This window comes from Labeo rohita, chromosome 1 (genome assembly GCF_022985175.1).
Source record: "Labeo rohita strain BAU-BD-2019 chromosome 1, IGBB_LRoh.1.0, whole genome shotgun sequence".
In the NCBI taxonomy this organism is placed as follows: Eukaryota; Metazoa; Chordata; class Actinopteri; order Cypriniformes; family Cyprinidae; genus Labeo; species Labeo rohita.
Window position 1 is genome coordinate 28,937,406 of NC_066869.1, and position 21,685 is coordinate 28,959,090.

Here is a 21,685-nt window from a genome sequence, read left to right on the forward strand (position 1 = left end):
ACTAACAATGAACAATACATTTTATTTCACATGTACTAATAGTACATTTTAAATTTAAATTTTAAATCAAAGTTAAATTTCACCCCAAAATGAAAATTCTGTCATCATTTACTCTCATGTCATTCCAAACCTCTATGCGTTTTGTTTATCTTTGGAGCACACATGAAAATATAACCAACATAACTGCTTTATATGATTAATAGATTTCACTCAGGCATTTACTAATATTTAAACACTGATCATTGCACATACATCATACATCCAATATAGTAAACAAGCTCAACCGTTCTTGCTTGACGCACATAAACAAACCTCGTTGGTTCTTGTGGAAGCTGCTTTTACTTTTACAATACTTCTGCCTTTTTACAATGTCTTTGACACTGATGCTTAAAAATAATTATAGGTTGTTTGGGCTTGGAATGAACAGCAAAAGTTATTCAAAATAATAGCAAAAATATCTTCATTCGTATTTCATAGATGAAACACTGTGTGAGCGAATGATAACAGAATTTACATTTAACGTATTATGAAAAAACACAAATTAATGAACAAAAGTATATTTATTAAGATTAGCTCAGAATAATAAATGCTGTAAAATTTGTCATATTGTTAATTGTTGTGGTTTGTTTTTAGTTGATACCAAATGCATTTACTGGTTTAAAATAAAATGTATTGCCATGTTTTTAAAGGGATAGTTCACACAAAAATGAAAATTCTGTCATTAATTACTCACTCTCATGTCGTTCCAAACCCGCAAGACCTTCGTTTAGCTTTGGAACATAAATTAAGATATTTTTGATGAAATCTGAGAGCTTTCATGGACAGCAATGCAACTACCGCATTCAAGGCCTAGAAAAGTAGTGAGCACATCAGTAAAATAGTCCATGTGACATCAGTGCTTCATCCTGAATTTTATGAAGCTATGAGAATACTTTCTGTGTGCAAGGAAAACAAAAATGACAACTATATTCTACAATTTCTCCACGATGCATGCATGTAGTGATGCTGGCACAGGAGCCGCTGTTCTAACATAGAACATCCATTTTTCTCATTTCATCGTCTGTATATTCTGGTTCAGATAAGTAAGGCTGGGCAAAAAAATCTCTGTCAACTCATTCCCTGTCGAAATCTTAAGACATGTTTACAAAGACAGTGCGCCTGTTCCTCTGCATGTAAACAAGGTGCAGCACATCTGGGTTCTACGTCAGAATGCCGGCTCCTGCTGTTTTAGCAGCCCTGCATCAGAGACTGACACAGAAGAGAAGAAATTGTTGAATAAAGTTGTTATCTTTGTTTTCTTCGCACACAAAAAGTATTCTTGTAGCTTCATAACATTACGGTTGCACCACTGATGTCACATGGACAATTTTAACAATGGCCGTACTACCTTGAGCCTTGAGCGTGTCAGTTGCATTGCTGTCTATGCATGGTGAGAAAGCTCACAGATTTGATCAAAAATATCTTAATTTGTGTTCCCAAGATGAACAAAGGTCTTATGGGTTTGGAATGACATGAGGCCTAATGACAGAATTTTCATTTTTGGGTGAACGATCCTTTACAATGGCATGTCAAATTCTAAGTAGCTCCAGGGTTATGTGAAGCAATCCAAATTGTAGAAGGCTCCGTTAAAGGAGTAGTTCACTTCCAGAACAAAAATTTACAGATAATGCACTCACTCCATTGTCATTCAAGACGTTTGTGTATTTCTTTCTTCAGTCGTAAAGAAATTATGTTTTTTGAGGAAAACATTTCAAGAATGATCTCCATATGGTGGACTTCTATGGTGCCTGCCAGTTTGAAATTCCAAAATGCAGTTTAAATGCAGCTTCGAAGGGCTCTAAACAATCCAAGTTGAGAAAGAAGAGTCTTATCTAGTGAAACGATCAGTCCTTTTTTAAAACAAATAAAAATGTATATACTTTTTTAACCTCAAATGCTTGTCTTGTCTAGCTCTGCCATGCACATGTGTACTCTGTGTTATCCAGGTCAATACAGTCAGGGTATGTCGAAAAACTCCCATCTCATTGTTTCTTCCAACTTTAAAATTGTCCTACATCGGTTCAGAAGTACCGATCCAGTGTTTACAAAGTGAACGTTTAGCACGTTTTGCAGTACTTCTGAACCGATGTAGGAGAATTTTAAAGTTTTACTTTGTTTTGGACCTTTTTTTTGTTTTGACCTTCTTTGCGAAGATAAGATAAGACCCTTATTCCTCAGCTGGGATTGTTTAGAGCCCTTTGAAGCTGCATTTAAACTGCACTGTGGAAGTTCAAACTCACGGGCACCATAGAAGTCCACTATACGGAGATAATTCGTGAAATGTTTTCCTCAAAACACATAATTTCTTTACGACTGATCAAAGAAAGTCATGAACATCTTGGATAACAAGGGGGTGAGTACATTATCTGTACATTTTTGTTCTACTCCTTTAAGACTGATTTGTCCACTAGTCATTGGGCTCCCAGAAGAGAATTTTCAAAATATGCAGTGTTACATATCCCTACTGTCAACATACAATTTGTTCTATTTTAAGCTGGACGTTTCAACAAAATCTGTTCATCCTGACCTGTTTTCAACTGGCAGTATGTGGACTGCTGCTCCTGCCTTATAATCTCTTTATAAGATGACGTCTGTTGCTTGTCTTCCTATCAGATGCATATTCAGTTAAATCCTTTTTGCATTTGAATTCCCACATTTTGAAAAACAGGGGTTAACAGGTGTTGTGCTGTTTATTATACAAATAACTGCCTTTGTGGCATTTGTAAATGCAAATTGGCTGTAGTGATTCCAAATGTTGTATCTCACAGTCTTTCCAACTTCTGTCTAATGAATAATAGGAAGAGACCTGTGTCCCTGCACGAGCAGAATGGAAAGGTGATTGGACGTGGAGAGAGAAGACGAGGCCCAGGCCGGTTGTCATCACAGGCCTCTGAAGACCGAGCTCCAGGTGAAAAGCGTGACAGCAGGCGATTAGAGAAAGGTAACTCGCAGGAATACTCAGAGAATGAACCCACCCATCCCGAGCGGCGAAGGAGACAGGAGGAGGAAGAGCGAGAGCGTCAAAGACGAGAGGAAGAGTACCAGACTCGTTACCGCAGCGACCCGAACCTCGCCCGGTACCCTGTTAAACCGCAGAAGGAGGAACAGGAAATGCGTATGCATGCCAAAGTGTCCAAAATGCGTCAGGAGCGTCATCACAGCGACCTAGCCATCAACGAAGTTGGATTAATGCAAGACGGGGGCGAGCCGCCTGGAAATCGCATGAGCAGGCAACGGGTGGCTAACAACGAAGACCGCAAGGCCCTTTTAGAAAACCATCGAGCTTATTCTGTGGACAGGACCGTGGGGGGCGGTGTTGGGTTACAAGGATCCCTCAGTAAACAGGGCCACGGTGGCCCTCAAGTGGGCCCTCCTGGGCCTCCAGACCTCAGGGACGGACAGGACTGGGGCCCAAAGGGGCATCTGGATCCTGGGTCCGCAGCTTTTCTGCACAGGGCTAAGCGGGAAAAGGCTGCAGAAATCATGCGTAAGGATTCTTCTCTTAGCTCGGACCAATCTGAGTCATTACGGCCACCTCCACCTAGAGCCTATAGACCCAAACGAGGCCTCAACAAAAGGCAGATGTCCATCAGTAGCTCAGAAGAAGAGGGCGGCTCCACGCCTGAATACACCAGTTGTGAGGATGTGGAGATCGAAAGTGTTAGTGAAAAAGGTAGGTGAACTTTGTTTATGTAGTTAATTTTATTTTTCAAATTCACTAAACCCTCTTACATACCCAATACAGTGGTAAATGATAAGCCATAATTTTATTTAAAATGTATATTTTTGCTGATCAGCAGTAAGTGTTGCAGATTGATGGTGTGTGTATTAGTGTGTGTGTGGTTTAAGACGCTGGGCCATGGGCAATGGCGCTATTTATTACACGAGGGTATTAAAGTAGCAGGTGTTCTTAAATTAAATTAAAAATGGTCTTTGATTATGAAAATCGATTTTCTTAAATGTAATATTGAAACAATTGAATAGCGCAGCTAATTCAATATTAGTCCAAATAAATTGTATATACTACCATTCATAATTTTGGGGTCTGTAATATATCCATCACCATGGTATATATCACCATAGATATTCACCAAGAATTCATTATATTGGTCAAAACTGACAGTAATTTATAGTGTTACAAAAGATTTCTATTTCTGTTTCTTTTGAACTTTCCATACATTCCTGCAAAAATGTGTCACCATTTCCACAAAATATGAAGCCGCATAACTATTTTCAACATTGATAATAATAAGAAAGAGCAAAGAGCAGCAAACCAGCATATTAGAATGATTTCTGAAGGATTGTGTGACACTGAAGACTGCAGTAACGGCTGCTAAAATTATTCCTTTGCATCACAGGAATAAAATACATTTTAAAATATATTCAACTAGAAAATTTCTGCATTTATATATATATATATATATATATATAATAGCAATTATTATATTTTTATTTTTATTTTATTATATTTTTGGTCACATAAATGCAGTCTTGGTTGAGCTTATATATATATATATTTTTTTTTTTTTTTCAAAATCATTAAAAAATATCTTGGTTTTGCATCACTGGAATAAATTTCATTTTGACATATATTCAACTAGAAAGCAGTTCTTTTAAATTGCAATATTTTTTCACAGTATCACTGTTTTTACTGTATTTTTGATCACATAAATGCAGCCTTGGTTGAGCTGAAGAGATTTCTTTTAAAAACTTTTTTAAAATGTAACTGTTCTTTATTCTGCTTACACACACACACACACACACACACACACAAAACAGATTGAATATTTATCAAAGTGCCCTAAAACACACAGAAAATGCAAATCAGGAATAATTCAACAGTAAAACTGCTGCCCCACACTTTATGGATTTAATCTAAAAGTGCAACTTTCTCTTGTTCAGCTTCGATGAATGCAAATAATTAACATTGCCTTATACAGCTCTATTTTGTATTTACTGTGAAATGCATGCTCAGTTAGGTGGATGTGAATGTATATGTGAATGTGCTCATGGACACTCGCACTGCAGCTTTGATCAGTTTTAGTCAGCTCCCAAAGTTATAATCAGTTTTTAATAATCACACCGATGTATATGTTGATCTCAAAATTTTTTATTTTTGCATAAATTTTCACATCAAAGCTATAGATAGCATCATGTTACATACGTCATTGAAGCTATTCAGCCATGATGATCAGTCCTGAGTCTGAGGTCCGTGAAACAAACCCTGCTGATTCATGCAGTGAAGCTCCATTTGTTTATTTGGAACATTTTTAGGGCACCAGATTTGGGAATTAGGTCAGCAGCTCTCTCATATAAAACCGCTGAGTGACTGACTGGCTTTCGTCAGTCCTCGGATGCAGCATGTTCCATTTGGGGACTTTTTCATATTCATCCTTGCCCATTCTGACTGTGCTTTGGCTCTTCCCATTAAGGCCACAGGGTTTTGAAAGTCCCTGACATGATATATTTGTATTAATCAAGCTATAATTTCTTCAAATTATGTACAAATTTGGAAAATATGATTTCTTTTTGTGCATATCAGATCTAGAAAAAAAAGTGAAATTAACTTTAGCAAGACTAAGACGTTTGTAATTTTGTTCCAAAATTCATTGTCATTTTTACCACAGAATGCTATTAAACATTACATTATTTGAGATTTAATATACTATATGACATTGTGTTGTAAATATTTATGTATTTGAAGAGAATTTGAAGTTGAAGAAACCCTGAAGCTACCATGTGCAAACATAATGTCCCCTGTCGGAGCCATGGCCTGATAGCAAACATGTTCCAACATGAATCTGACTCGGGTCATTTCCCAATCCCATCCTCCCATCTGTATCACCCTTTTCACCTCCTCCTGTACTGTCCTAAAAAAGGAAAAGACAGTAACTACACCAACACTGGAGATGAGATAAAATAGCATTTAAGATTTTTGATTAAATGTATTGATTTGATGCCATTGGCAATCAATTCAGTGTTCGCTCAGAGTAATTCATGCACAAACACAAGAGGCGGGATTTTTTGCATGAACCAATCATAGACGATCACAACCAGTCATATCACATATCTTACATGAATTTCACCCATTCGTTCTCAGTTACCTGCCACCAAACTCACCACACGCTTTAGCGGGTCTGTTAAAACTCAATGGGCTCAGGGCAGGTGTGAGAGACGCAGACTCCCGCTGTAACTTTACCTGCTGGTGTCGCTGTTAGACAATGTTTCTTTAGAAATCAATTGATTTATACACTGTTAATGTTGTATTTTGTGTCGGAGCCAACAAACAGCACAGTTGCACTTCGGGCGTCCCGAGTTCAAGTCCCTGCTTGTTGACCTGGACCGATCCTGCCCCCTTCTATCTTTCCCATTTTTCGTCTTGTCAACTAACTGTGACCAAAATGCCAAAAAATAAATCTTTAACTATCAGACCAAAATGCGTTGTTTTAAAAATCCAAATTTTGAAGAGACAAAAAAAACCACCCTGACAGAGAGTGTGTATATGATAAATAGGCCCGGTTTCACAGACAGGGCTTAGACTAAGCCAGAATTAGGCCATAGTTAAATAAGGACAATTAGTGTTTAGAAAAAACATTACTGTGTGCATCTTGAGACAAAACAAAGGCACTGATGTATTTTAAGATCGGGCAGCGCAAGTTTCTTTCAGTTGAAACAGCTCAGAAATACAGTTTAGCCTAGGACTAGGCTTAAGCCTTGTCTGTGAAACTGTGGGGTAATGATTTAGGAGACTTGAAGAGGTAAAATAGACCCTTCAAATGAGTTGACATTCTCTTTATATGTGGTTACATGAAAGTCCAAGAATTCTGATTAAATGTCAAACAAAATCAACTATTTTGAGCAAGATATTCTTGATTATCAGTGTAACCATTATTATTCAGCCCTAACCTATAAAATTATTTACCTTAGATGTTACCATTTTTACCGCACCATTTTTTAGGTAGCATCATCTTTAGCATTGGCAGTTGGGATTGTAATGGCAGATACAGAGCTAATGTGACTTTATTCCTGATAACTAGGACAAGCAAACACTGGACGGAAGCTTATAATGTCAGTGATTGCCAAGGGAATAGCTCATGCTTCATTCTGTGTGTGCAGAGGGTCTTCCTGGGCACTATACATTAGAGGTGTAAGACAGTTTTATGAACGCAATCAAGATGGTCAAATGAGACTGTAAAATGTTATACTAGGCTATATATTATCTTGTTTGGTTTTTTGTAAACATCTCCTACCTTTGTGAAGGAAAAGATACTGTGTAATATGCTCCCCCAAGTTAAATGAACTCTCAGATTTATAGCATTTATAGTGTAAATTTGCTAGAAACTATCATTATAAACAGTTTATAAAGTGAGAGAATTCTCTTTTCCTGGAAGGTAAATGTCAAAATCTTAGCCTCATGAAGCAACCACATGTATTGATTAGGCCTGTCAAAATTGTGCGTGCGATTAAATGCTTAACACAGTTCATTTTTCTTAGTGCTTTGAAGGCATTTATTTAATATGATTGACAGGCAAAGGGAGATGAAGAGAATCCTCTTTTGTACGTCGTATTTTATATATGCACATACATTTTCTCTAGAGGTGTAATTCACATAAAATTGCCGAAACCATTTTTTTTCCTTAAAAAGTAACTTAATGCACTAACATGTTAATTACAGAAAAGTTTACAGTGCTCATAATGTCAATTTCTTTTATGCAGGTGACTGGGACTGTCATCCTCTGGACCCAACTGTGTGGCATGTAAGTATTTCACTTGTATTTTAATAATATATTTCAGTCATGTATCAGTGGCAGTGGGTAATAGCAGAAACAGCAGTTGTTTGATTACAGGGTTTCCGTAGCTGAACTCACTGGATTTTATGTTCACATATACGTGTCGTCAGCATGTGTGTGCAGCATTAATGGGACTGAAAAAGCATTGTTTGGTTCCTCACAGCATCCAGTGAGCTGGCAGCCATCCAAAGAGGGAGATCATTTGATTGGCCGCATCACTCTAAGTAAGCGCTCCACCATGCCACGAGAAGCCGGTTCCCTACTGGGTCTGAAGGTGAGCTTGTCAATGGCAGTTTACACTAGCTAATCACATCTTTGCCTGAGCTTTGCACTTAAAGGGATGTGCTACACTAAAGGTGTGGTCCTATTTACTGTATTGGAGATTTCACAGGTGAAAGAAAGCAGGTGTGACAAAATACAGTTAATAATATGGGAAGAGTGAAGGTGAAATAAACACCCAAAGCTATTCTGCCAGCTAGCAAACAGTCTGGCCCTAAATAACTGCTTTCCGTACAGCTTGTTTTATTTTATTTTTTTAAAAATATATTTGAGGTGTAGTATTAAAGGAGTTATATGATTGCTAAAAAGAACATTATTTTGTGTATTTGGTGTAATGCAATGTGTTTATGCAATTTGAGGTTCAAAAAACACATTATTTTCCACATATTGTATATTATTGTTGCTCTTCTCTGCCCCACCTTTCTGAAACGCTTCGTTTTTTACAAAGCTCATCGTTCTGAAATCAAGGTGTTCCCTGATTGGCCAGCTATTTGGTGCGTTGTGTTTGGCCGAATACCTCAAGTGTGTGATGGAAATGTTACGCACTTTACCATGCTGTGATGACATTTCCTGGTGCGACGAGACAAAAACAATTAAAATCCCATTATAAACAAGGCACTTGTTGCATCCAGTGGGGACATAACTACTGATTATAATGCACTACTCTACGCGTTTGAATAGTCAGTAGCAAATTCTTTAAATATGTAAACGTACTGTGGCGGGACGAGCAAATGAAAGACACAGTGGGCGTGACGTCAGGCCTTGGAGAGGCTTTTATTAACATAAAATAACCAAAAGTGTCCAAAAAGGGGAAAATAAAGTGTCCAAAATAAACCGGGGGATCTGGTGTCCTCGTTGTGCTGGGGGTTCCGTGAAGGAGGGGCAGTGTTCAAAAGGAAAGGGTCCAGGTAAGGGGCGGAGTCTGGCGGTTCCACGCGCTCCCCTCTTAGGTCTGCGGCTCTAGGGGCGGCGGCTTTCTTTAGTGGCTACGTCCTCCTTGGCTCACGGCACTTCTGGGAGATTCTAACGGGTGCGGTACTCGTCTGGACTGCTGGTCTAGCCGCGCGTGATCCCTCTAACGCTCCCTTCCTGGACCCACGGGGACATCAGCGTGCATGCACGGGGTAGAGACCGGTCTCCCGAGGAGAGGCACACTCAGCATTTCAACCTCCACGGTGATGAGGCTTCATTGACGTCAGGTGTGCCTCATCACACGCCGCCAGACCTGGCTGTTTCGGCGCCCCTCTTCTCTCGCACGCCTACTCCCGTCAGGAGCCTGGTAAAGGGCGATTAAGGCATGGAGAGATGCTGATAAGTAGGGGGAGACAGCCGACTCGTCACAGTACTTACAGGCCGTGAGTCAGAAGTGCCAGACTGTCCTTGCAACGTTGGAATTGCCCCACTTTATAGCCTTAACCCTTTGTGTACAGCTGGCACCTCTCTCAGGTTCAGGAAACAGTCCTCTGTAAAATGTGCAGCACACAGTCGAATATTTGCGTTGTTCTGTTCCGGAACAGTGTTGTAAATATAACTTCCTCATTTGTAAGGCTAAACAAAGTACTTTTGCTTTCTCAATGAAACACACAGCGTCTCCACAACATGGTGGCAGCTGCAACAATACTACAGCTGGTATAAAAAGTTACGCCCTTCTTTCTTTGCACATACATATGGGCGGTGTTATGCAAATCTGCCCACACCGTGACATAGAGGATGGCGTGGCGAGTCTTAACTTATATAATAAATGTCTCTTTGGGTTTGAGACTTTAAGCTTTGCAACTTTACAGATCTTATATATGCACAAACAGCTTGTAACACTCCAAAGACAAAGGAAAACAAAAACCACATCATATGACCCCCTTTAAGCAAAAATGCCATGTTCTGTCATGAAACTGATAAAGCAAATTGATGATATTCACAGCATTAATCTGCTTGGCACAAGCTGACAATGAGCTTGCTGCTTTACATTTAAATGGTAAGTTAGCATTCACTAAAGCAGTTTGCAACGTGCTTTCAGAGTTCCTCTGAAACCCTCGACATCCCCAGGTCCACCTGTATAAATCTGCTATGGGTTATTATATATGGTATTTGTGCAGCAGCAGTATGTCTTGAATACATACGCAGCACTGTATCAGTGTATGTATTGGCAGTATCAAGTTCTGTACTTGCTTTGCAGCAGCAGCAATAATCTGCAACAACATGAGTAAGCAACAGCAGCAGCAATTCAGAAGCAAAGCAGATCTATTCTGTCAAGAACAAACACATTAACATTGTCATATCCATTTCCATACTAAAATCTTTTGAGAGTTGTCATGATAGAACTGGCTGAGTAGACACTGCCAGAATGAGCACCTTGTCCATTGTGGAGCTTCAGATTTTATTTCCTTTATTGCTAAGTTATGAACTTCCACCTACACAGAGATTACTGCTGGGCCAAGAGCCTTGGGTAAAACCAAGGTTTAGTTTAGGGACCAATTCTCACTAGTAACTAGTTGCTTATTAGCATGCCTATTATTAATATTTTGGCTGTTTATTAGTACTTAAAAAGCACATATTCTGAATGATTATATTCTAAATCCATAATCCTACCCAATACCTAAATTTAACAACTACCTTACTAGCCTAGTGAAAAATAAATATACTAAAATGTATTTAAAATACATTTATTTCATGCTAAGTATACTACAAATACATTTACCTATTATGTAATTAATAAAATACCCTGCAATTGTACTTTTAGTATACTAAACTGACATATGTAATGTCTGCTAAATTGGAATAACTAATTTTGTACTTAATGCACTTTAATTGTGCGGAAGTAGTGATGAAGTCCAACTAAAGATATACTTAAGTATATTTGATTGTGCTAAAGTGGAACTATTTGAAGTATACTTTAGGTACACTTTGCAAAACAAAATATTTTGCCTTTAAAGACCAATATTATTGAAAGATCATACAATCCTCTGCAATAGTGACATTAAAACATATTTGAGACTTAATTTTAAGAAATGTGCATTGTGCACAATGAGTCCCAATAAAGTTTAATTACATTTAATTTTATAATTTTTATATCAGTAAGTCTAAAGCGATTTGTCAGTAAATATGTTAATAGACTCAAACTATTAGTATAAAATAAATGCATTTTAATTCCAATAGTAACCTCAACTTAACTGCTCTGACGCTATCGGGTGAGAATAAAACTTGACTTGAGCTGAATAACGATGCTGCTGTTCTCGGTAGAGCTTCTTATTGCTAAATTGAACTTGAAAAAATTTGTTTAAAAATTGAAAAAAAAAAAAAAACACAATACACAATACACAATAAAAAGTGTATGCTGTCTGGGTATGTTTTAAAGCATGGCAGCTGGTTTGAGTTGGTTTTAAGCTGGTCCTGAGCTGGTTATGAGCTGGTTTAAGCTGGTCATGTGCAACTAGCTCCTGCTCATGAACAACTAAAGACCAGCTTAAACCAGCTCAAACCAGCTGCCATGCCTTAAAACATATCTAACCAGCATATGCTGTTTTTTCAACAAGGGTTTCATAATGAATGAAATTCACACAGTTGTTGAACTGATCTGAATCAAAACTGAACTGATTGACACGTCTAACATTGTTAGAGCTGCTTTATGGCTGCATTTTGGATTTGCGTCATTGATTCTGTTACTTTCCTGTTTAATACTGTAAAGCTGCTTTGAATATAAAGTGCTATAAAAATAAAGGTGACTTTACTTGACTCGTGTGTCCTGTCCAGGTGGTTGGTGGAAAAATGACGGAGTCAGGGAGACTGGGGGCCTTTATCACCAAAGTAAAGAAAGGAAGTTTGGCTGACATTGTAGGCCATTTACGAGCAGGTAATAATTAATTTTGACTGGCTAATTTTGTACGAAAATTGCAGTATTTTCAAATTTGATTTTAACCTTAGCTTTATGGATGTCTTCTGCTAGATCTCCATTGATATTTTTGGTTGCATATCTACGTGTAATTTTTCACAGCTCATTATTCAGTCAGTCAGTCTATGCAGGACACCGCCAAGTGCTAAATGGTTTCTTTTTTTGCTTTTAGGCGATGAGGTGTTGCAGTGGAATGGAAAGGCGTTGCCTGGAGCAACTAAAAAGGAAGTGTACAATATCATTCTGGAGTCCCAGTCAGCACCTCAAGTGGAAATAGTTGTTTCCAGACCAATTGGGTAAGCTAAACAAACCATGAAAAAAACAAGCAGCTAGTTTGGAAATTAAATTAAAACAAACCTTTGGATATATGAGTGACTTCAGTGATTTTTCTTCCTGTTGCATGTTAAAGATGTATTCAGCGAATTCTGTCCAAAAACTTCTTGAAAAAGGTCTATAGAGCATATCAGTAAGTAAAGTAGTATCTGAGAGTGTTCTTCCTCCCAGTATCCCCATTGTCACCCTACATGCTCCAGACCCTCCTCTCACCGCTAAAACTGTATAGCCATTGCATTAAAGCGGCCCTTCAGTTCCCTGTTCTTTCCTGTGTCTGGACAGTTTTGCAATGATGTCTCAAGAGGGAATGAGCAGTCAAGTTAGTGTGTATGTGTGTGGAAAAACTGACTGAGAGAGAAGCTAATGATCTGTCAACTGACATTCTTTTCTCCTGTGTTTCAATTTTCTGTTTCCTGCAGAGATACACCAAGACTTCCAGGGACATCACATCCTCCTCTAGAATCAAGTAGGTTTTGTGACTTCAGTTTAAAAAGATAATTCATTATAAAGTAAAAATTTAGTCATTGTTTAGTCACATTCGTGACATTTCAAATTCATATCTTTCTTTCGTACGTGGAGCACAAAAGGAGATGTTTAGCGGAATGTCCAAGCGTTTTTTTTTTTTCCATGCGGTTAAAATGGGTCAAAACAACAGTCACTGTTGACTCCCATTGTTTGACACAAGGTGCAGTGAAAATCATATCAACAAAACTGATGTGAAAATAATCATTAAAGGAATAGTTCACCCAAAAACGAAAATTGCCCCATGATTTACTCACCCTTACAGAATTAGTTCACTTCCAGAACAAAAATTTACAGATAATTTACTCACCCCCTTGGCATCCAAGATGTTCATGTCTATCTTTCTTCGATCGTAAAGAAATTATGTTTTCTGAGGAAAACATTCCAGGATTTTTTCCATATAGTGGACTTCTATGGTGCCCACGAGTTTGAACTTCCAAAATGCAGTATAAATGCAGCTTCAAAGGCCTCTAAATTTACAATGTATACACTTTTTAACCACAAATGCTAGCTCTGCGATACGCACACGTACACTGTGCAGTCCCGTTCAAAACAGTTAGTGTATGTTGAAAAACTGCCATCTCATTTTCTCCTCCAACTTCAAAATCGCCCTACACTGCTGCAGAACCGACAAAGTGTTCACAACAGGAATGTGCAAAGAAGGTCAATGAACTACACTGCACCAGCAAGTGTGCGATATATCTTCACAGCTGCACACTTTAACATATTACTTGTTTGAACTTACAGCTGGTTCGAGTTCTATAGATGAATCCCAAAAGATGGACCGTCCATCCATATCTGTTATGTCACCTACTAGTCCTGGGATGTTGAGAGACCTCCCTCTGGTACTGCCAGGCCAGCTGTCGGTAAGCATGGAGGGGAAAAAACACTTTGCAGAGAACATATTTAGATGTGTTTTCTCACCTGAAAAGGAAAGTGGTGTGGTGACAGGGTTGACATTACACAGATATTTTATCTGCTAGCTGACATTTAAATCATGTATTACCAACCCTTTGAGATCTTTGAGAAAGCGTTATTTCTTTTTACCAAGGTGAAATTATGGTATGATAAAGTGGGCCATCAGCTTATTGTCAATGTCCTACAAGCACGAGAACTGCCTCCTCGACCAGACGGACGACCCAGAAATCCTTATGTCAAAATGTATTTTCTTCCTGATAGAAGGTAAAAAAAATTAACACATCTTAAAATTTACAATCAGTTCAAGCATTTTCAATGGGTAATAGTTTGCATTCAAAACCATCAAAAGTTGAGGGTCAGTATTTTTTAAAAATGGTATTTAGCAAAGATGCTTTAAATTGACAGTAAAGTGACAGATACTTATAATGTTACAAAAAAAATTCTATTTCAAATACATTCTGTTCTTTTGAACTATTTATTCATCAAAGAATCCTGTTTTTAACGCTGATAATAAATGTTTCGTGAGCATCAGCATTGGAATGATTTATGAATGATCATGTAACACTGACTACTAGAGTAATGGCTGGTGATAGTAATAATAATAATAATCTTCCACAATATTTCTATTTTTTGATCAAATATGCAGATTTGGTTAGCAGAAGAGACTTTTAAAGCATTACTGACCATAAATGTTTGAGTGATAGAATAGAATTGTGGCCTCAAATTTTTATTTACTTTATTAAACTATTTGGAATGTTTTTGCTTTTTGCTTTTTTTAATAAAATATTTGTCCATGCACAAGCTCTCTACTATAAGATCTGACTTGCATTTTCCATTTTGGGTGTTGCTGAGTTTCTAAAATGAATTCTGTGTCAAAAGATTGAATAATAAGCAGGTGGAAATGGAATCTGCAGACTTTTTGTTGCATTTTGTGCTGATTTTTTGTGCTGATTTTCGGACTGTACATACTCTTATAATCACATTACATTCGTCTAGTGACAAGAGCAAGAGGCGGACAAAAACGGTGAAAAAGAGCGCAGAGCCAAAGTGGAATCAGACGTTCCTGTATTCTCACGTCCACCGCAGAGACTTCAGAGAGCGTATGCTGGAGATCACTGTTTGGGACCAGCCCAGAGTCCAGGAGGAAGAGAGTGAATTTCTGGGAGAGGTGAGTGCACTTAAAGGGATAGTTCACACAAAAATGAAAATTCTGTCATTAATTACCTAGTCTCATGTCAGATCTTTGTTCATTTTCAGAACGCAAATTAATATATTATTAATGAAATCTGAGAGGTGTCTGACCCTTCATTAAGTTAAGGTTGAACCACTGATGTCACATGAACTATTTTATTGATGTCCTTACTAACTTTCTACGTCTTGAACATGGAAGTAGCATTGCTGTCTATGCAGGATCAGAAAACTTTTTTGGCTGATCTATCCCTTTAAATTGTGATGTCTGGGTAACACTTTATTTTGATAGTCCACTGTAGACATTCTACTAACAGTAAGTAACTTTGCAACTGCATGTCAGCTAGTCATTAGAGTATTAGTAGTCTGTCTGCTTAATATCTTCTAACACTCTTCTAAACTTTGCAAGTAAATGTCAACTTATTCTACTAACCCTAAACCTAACCTAACAGTCTGCTCTGGGAGTTAGTAGACATGTAATTGCAAATTAATGAAAATTAGTTGATATGTAGTTGCAAAGTTACTTATAGTTAATATAATGTCTAAAGTGGACTATTGAAATAAAGTGTAACCTGATGTCTTGACAGTATCTATGTAAAGGCTCAAAGCAGCACATAATATGTGTTCTGTTTTCTTGATTCCACTGGTATGCATAAGAATAGTCAGTTTTTCAAAGCACCTGAAGTGTATTTCTTTTTTATTGTTATTATTAAATCCCAGTCAGTAGGAACATAGTAATGTGCTCTTTGATGTCTATTTTGTTTGTGCTAATTTATACAGCACATGCCCCTGGTGTGCAGTTGCTTAGAAGCAGACAAGTGTTGTTTTTGAGGTGTAATGTGTATGTGTCTTTCATGGTTCAAATTCCCCGTTTCTGGCATTCCTTTTGGATAGATTCTAATCGAGCTGGAAACAGCTCTGTTGGATGACCAGCCGCATTGGTACAAATTGCAGACCCATGATGTGTCGTCCCTACCACTGCCCCAGCCGTCCCCCTGCCTCCCTCGCAGACATGTTCACGGAGACAGTCCTAGTAAAAAACTGCAAAGTAAGTATAAGCTGGATTATGTGTGGCAATAGCATGTGTGTCACTGTAAAAAAGTGAGGTGTTTATAAAAAGAAATGAAGGTAACAGTTTGCACTAAAATAGTCAGAATATAAAACTTGGATTCATGGATTCATGATCTACTCAATTATTAAATAAATTTAGTGAATTATGAACACACAAAAAAGTTATAGACTGCAGCTTTAAGTAGATGGCTTACAATGTCTTAAAATGTGGGTTAAGATAAATTATTATAGTCAAAAATTACCTGTTCAGGTAAAGTATATTTTAGACGATCTCCTAAGCCAAGTTACTATGTGATGCAAATTGTTCCTTTATTTACATGGTTTTATATTTGTTATGTATTTTAAAATTTGTCAATCTTATGCACTTTTCATTTTCTTTGAGAAATGTAAATGTCATGAAGAGCTGGAAACAAAACCACTCATGATATAGATATGATCTACTGTTAATCTTTTGAAACTGTTAGTTTTATTTATAGTTTTTGTCTTTTGACAAAATAAATCCTTTGAATTTTGTCAATATTTTATTTTATTAAATTTGACAAATTTTAGATTATTATTAATTTATTATTATTATTTTTAAAAAATTAATTTACAAGATTCAAATTAAACCAAATATTTACAGTGCATTTTTATTATGAACTGACTGGATCATTTGAAACAATCATACAATTTCTAGATTTTTCTTTGTCAAAAACTATTGTATATTGTCAATATCTGTTATTTCTTCTCATATTTTACCATCATTATACACTCTTCACAGCAATGCTATAGAAGAACCATCTCCTTTTTACCTTTTTATAATGTGAAGAACCTTCTTTCACCACAAAGAGCTTTCTGTGAAACAAAAAGGTTCTTCAGATGTTGAAGGTTCTTTACGGCACCATTCAGACAAAAAAGGTTCATCTATGGCATTGTGAAGCACCTTTATTTTTAAGAGTGTACTTTATCTTAATTAAAAACAAGCAAACAAACAAAAACATTTAATTATCATCCATATGCATATTTTATGCCTTGTCTTTATTGTTTTCAAAATCAAAAGAGACTTTGTTAATAAACATTTCTGTCACTAATGTTGTTGACAAGATTAATATTGATAGTTTAAAGCAGAGGAACAAAGGCATCCTGAAATCACAGAGTAAGAAGTTACTAAACATGAGAACAAAATCAACAACTACAGTATAAATAAAGCGAGCAAATGATCAAACAGTGCAATCATATTAATTATTCATACCCCAGTTTGTGCTGAGAAGAAGGTGAAAGAAAAATAAGGTAAAAGTGGATGCAGGTTATAATGCAGTTGTACTTTATGTTCAGCAGTTGAACTGTATGCTGTGTATGTGTGTGTGTGTGCGTGTGTGTCTCAGGATCTCATCGCATCATTGAAACAGATTATGATGATGGTATAACGGTAGTGTCCTCAGGTGGGTGGGGGCAATCATTACTCTGAAGAGTAGAATCCCAACACAGGGTGAGAGAGAAAGCTAATGTCAAAATATTATTTTACTGTAGATGTGTACTGTAGTGTTTACAGTTGTTGTTTTGTTTTTTCTCCAAGCCTTTTAGTTGTATGCAAGCCATTTTTTTAAATTGGCACAAAGATGAAAGCATAAGATCAAACAGTTTGTGTATGATTAGAATAGAATAATTGATTATATAAGAAAGTTGTTAGTTTTTGAAAAACAGAATACAGTCTTTCTCCCCCTGTGCTGGCCTGTAGAGTGTTCAACTGAACCACAAAAACAAACTCACATGAATTTTCTGCATGGACTCTGTGGAGGAATGACTCCACAGTCACGCTCTAGAAAAACACACTTTTTTCTCATTCATAAGACCTGTTTAATTTTGTTGTCAAGCTGGAGGATCTTGAGGTTATAAAGTGATTATTACAGTTTATTACAGCATGTAACAGAATTAATATGGGTCTTATGACAATGGATGTTACCTCTGTTGCATGCCTGTAGAAAAGCTTGCTGTAGAATTAGCGTAAACGACAAATACGCTGTGGCTGATATTTGTAATCTTAAGTTTTTTTATACTATGTTCCATGACTTTTTTATGCAAAAAAGTACTGCAAGTTTTCAGACCTGCAGTAAACACTGTATATTTTGTCTTGGGTATCTAAGAAAAGTCCAAGGATTGTTGCCTGTACAATCTATTTGATTAACATTTTGTCTATCTTGTCATGCATAGTTGCACCAATATTACTGTTATTATTTTTTATATAGTAAAAAGATTAGTTCACTTCTGAATAAAAAATTCCTGATAATGTACTCACCTCCATGTCATCCGAGATGTTCATGTCTTTCTTTCTTCAGTCGAAAAGAAATGAATGTTTTTGAGGAAAACATTCCAGGATTTTTCTCCACATAGTAAACTTTAATGGAGATCAGCAGGTTGAAGGTCCAAATTGCAGTATCAATGCAGATTCAAAGGGCTCTACATGATCCCAGCCAAGGTCTTATTTAGCAAAACGATCAGTCCTTTTCTTACAAAAATAAAAAAGTATATACTTTTTGAAACTGTTTTGTGTTACAAATTATGTAGGAAAAGTAATAGATTAATTTATTCGTTGCCTTTTTCATTGTCATGCTTTAGATATCATAAGAAATTATGTATCCTAAAATCTCAAAAATCATCCTTTGAAAACCACTGTAAAATCAGACATTGCATTACCATTAAAAATGTACATTTAAATCATATTACAAAACGTTTTCATTTAGGAATTATACCAATTTTACTTTAAATAATGCATTTTTTACATCTATGTTCAAAAACAGTTAAAGGGTTAACTATCACTCCCTATCTTGAACATAGACATGAAAATGCACTATCCAGTGTTAAATTTTTATAATTTGTGTTCAACGTTTTGTAAGATGATTTTGATGTACAATTTCAATGGTAATGCAGTGTCTGATTTTAAAATGGTTTTGAAATGATGAATTTTGAGATTTTAAGTTTTCAGTTGATATATAATTTCTTAAGATTTCTATTGCGTTATAGGGAAAAAGGCAACGAAGAAAGTCTTTTTTGTGACAAAGGTCAGAACTCCTGTTATGATGTAGATTTTTGAGGTGCTCTCTTATAAATTAATCTATTACTTTTCCTACATAATTTGTAACACAAAAGAGTGGTAAAATATCTATTTAGAAGTCTTAGACCTTCTCAACGATATATAGTTTGTCATGATTAGATTAGAATTTATTTGTAATATGGTGAAGTAAATTTAGGCATCCCACAGAGTGGATGGTGACAGTTAAAGGGGGTTAAAAGGGGTTAAAGGGTTGACCACAAATGCTTGTCTTGCACTAGCTCTGTGATACACGTCCGTGACTTTGCGCATTACGTAATCACGTTGGAAAGTCCATCTCATTTTCTCTTCCAACTTCAAAATCTAACGTTGTTTTACCTTTTTTTTTTTTTTTTGTAAAGGGCATCTGGCTTTCTTTGCATGTTTGCTTTGTAAACACTGAGTCAGTATTTCTGCTTACACTGTAAAAAACTATTTGTTGAGTCAACTTAAAATAATTTGTAGCCTGGCTGCCTTAAAATTTTAAGTTCAGTTAACTCAAAAAAAGTTTATTCAACTTGAAATGTTAAATTATACTAAGTGACAACTTAGATATTTGAGTTGAATCAACTTAAAATTTTAAGGCAGCTGGGTTACTTACCCATCTGTTAAGTTTAGCAAACACAAATATCTAAGTTGTTACTTAGTACAACTTAACATTTCAAGTTGACTAAACTTATTTTAGTTGACTGAACTTAACATTTTAAGGCAGCAGGGTAACAAATTATTTTAAGATGACTCAACAAATTGTGTTTTTTATTTTTTACAGTGTACGTCATGTGACCTTTCCAACATGACTACATAAGGTGTGAAGTTGTGGATACAGAGCTAGTGCAATATGAGCATTTGTTAAAAAATATATATATATATATATATTTTTTTTTTAGAAAATTACCTATTGTTTCGCTAGATAAGACATTTATTCCTCAGCTGGAATCGTGGAGAGTCCTTTGAGCTGCATTAAAACTGCAATTTGAACCTTCAACCCACTGGCTCCTATAGAGATCCACTATATGGAGGAAAATCCTGGAATGTTTTCATCAAAAACCTTAATTTCTTGAAGAGATGAACATCTTGGATGACACTGGGCTGAATAAATTATCAGAATATTTTAATTCTGGAGTGAGCTAACCCTTTAATGTCAATACTGAGAATTTGATAATGTGACATATTTTGATATTTATATTATTTTCACATAAAATAACTTTTGGGAACTCATTTAGGATTCATTTGAACATAGAGTGCTTTCCATTTATATTCTGTTTATTAATTTAGGAAAACGTGCACTTGTTCTGAGTTAGTGCTTTGATGAGCAATCATAAAAAGTTTGTCAGATGCATGAGTCATGAATTCTCAGAAACTCTGTAGCACTTAATGCTTAATTTAGGCACATTTTAAATTCTTTCAACATTGATTGGGGGACAATTCACTTCCTTCCCAAACCTAATTTTTAGTGTTACTGCAAGTTGGAAATGTAAAAGTCAGATTTCTTTTACGAAAAGCCTCATTTCCCATTACTCCCATTACTATTGCAAATCAGTGTGCTTCTCCAGTTCTAAATTCTGCTAAAATACATTCACTTCATAGATATTTTCAGGAATGAATTGTATTGGAATCTGTATGTGTTTCAGTGAAAATGATACATATGCTATTTAATGCTTTCTTTCACATTAAATTTAAATGGATTAGGTTAGCCTAATTAAAGCTGTCATCTCTGTGCTTGTAACCAGCAAATCCTTAATCAGTTGTAGCATCATCTATAATTGTTTACAAATGTACTCCAAATTAATTTAGAATATTGATACAGATTGGTTTTGTGGTGTTATTTGCTTGACACGTGTACAGTTGTGGTGTATCTCTAATTTGTTTCTGATGTTTAATTAGTTTCTAACCGCTCTGTCAGGAAATACCACAAAAGAACAAAAAAACAAAACAAAAAAAGAAAGAATTTTTATGGAGCCACATGAGTTGGAAGGAGAAAAAAATTCCTCTAATATCATATTTTTACCATCACACAAAAAGGCTCTATACATTTATACAGTCAAACAAGACTTCTTGTCTTTTTAGAGACCTTCTTGTCTTTCACAAAACTCATGCATCGTGTACAGTTAATGCTTAGGTTTGTTCTGCCAAGTGAATAAGATCAAAGTAAAACATAAAATGTGACACCAATTGATTATGCCTATAAATACATTAAAGGGGACAAAAACAGACAAACCTTTGTAACAGTACATTTATTTATTTCTTTTTTGCTTGTTTTCTTTCTAGCATGTGTAGAGCAGTAGCAGTTGTGCTGTTACTTCAGCACAATCCCTCGGCATGAATTGTTGTAGTAGTTTTAGAAATGTTGTGTGTGTTATTGTCATTCTCCAGTGTCCCTGTATTATTTTTGTCTGGAACAAGTCCATGACACAGAATGTACTTGTATTAAAGCGGCAGAGAGGAACTCCAGGGACAGGGAGAGGTCAAGCACGCTGACTGTACCTGAGAGACAGGCGGCCATACAGCATCGCTCGCGGTCAGTATCCCCGCACAGAGAAGACCAATGCAGAGCCCGCTCACGACCTGCACACGTCCCTATGCAGAGGTGAG

General features: G+C 36.4%; 1 protein-coding gene across 3 annotated transcripts in view; it reads left to right on the forward strand.

Moving 5' to 3' along the window:
- The window catches only part of rims1b (regulating synaptic membrane exocytosis 1b), an 82,329-nt gene that overhangs the window by 30,699 nt on the left and 29,945 nt on the right, over nucleotides 1-21,685 (forward strand). For all 3 annotated transcript variants that reach the window (XM_051104358.1, XM_051104271.1, XM_051104324.1), the window contains 12 exons: nucleotides 2,838-3,712; nucleotides 7,756-7,796; nucleotides 7,993-8,103; nucleotides 11,856-11,955; nucleotides 12,167-12,290; nucleotides 12,747-12,793; nucleotides 13,597-13,715; nucleotides 13,901-14,031; nucleotides 14,764-14,935; nucleotides 15,850-16,003; nucleotides 17,391-17,447; nucleotides 21,527-21,680. In XM_051104358.1, coding sequence (XP_050960315.1) covers nucleotides 2,838-3,712; nucleotides 7,756-7,796; nucleotides 7,993-8,103; nucleotides 11,856-11,955; nucleotides 12,167-12,290; nucleotides 12,747-12,793; nucleotides 13,597-13,715; nucleotides 13,901-14,031; nucleotides 14,764-14,935; nucleotides 15,850-16,003; nucleotides 17,391-17,447; nucleotides 21,527-21,680 — 2,085 coding nt within the window. The remainder of the gene's footprint in view (nucleotides 1-2,837; nucleotides 3,713-7,755; nucleotides 7,797-7,992; nucleotides 8,104-11,855; nucleotides 11,956-12,166; nucleotides 12,291-12,746; nucleotides 12,794-13,596; nucleotides 13,716-13,900; nucleotides 14,032-14,763; nucleotides 14,936-15,849; nucleotides 16,004-17,390; nucleotides 17,448-21,526; nucleotides 21,681-21,685) is intronic.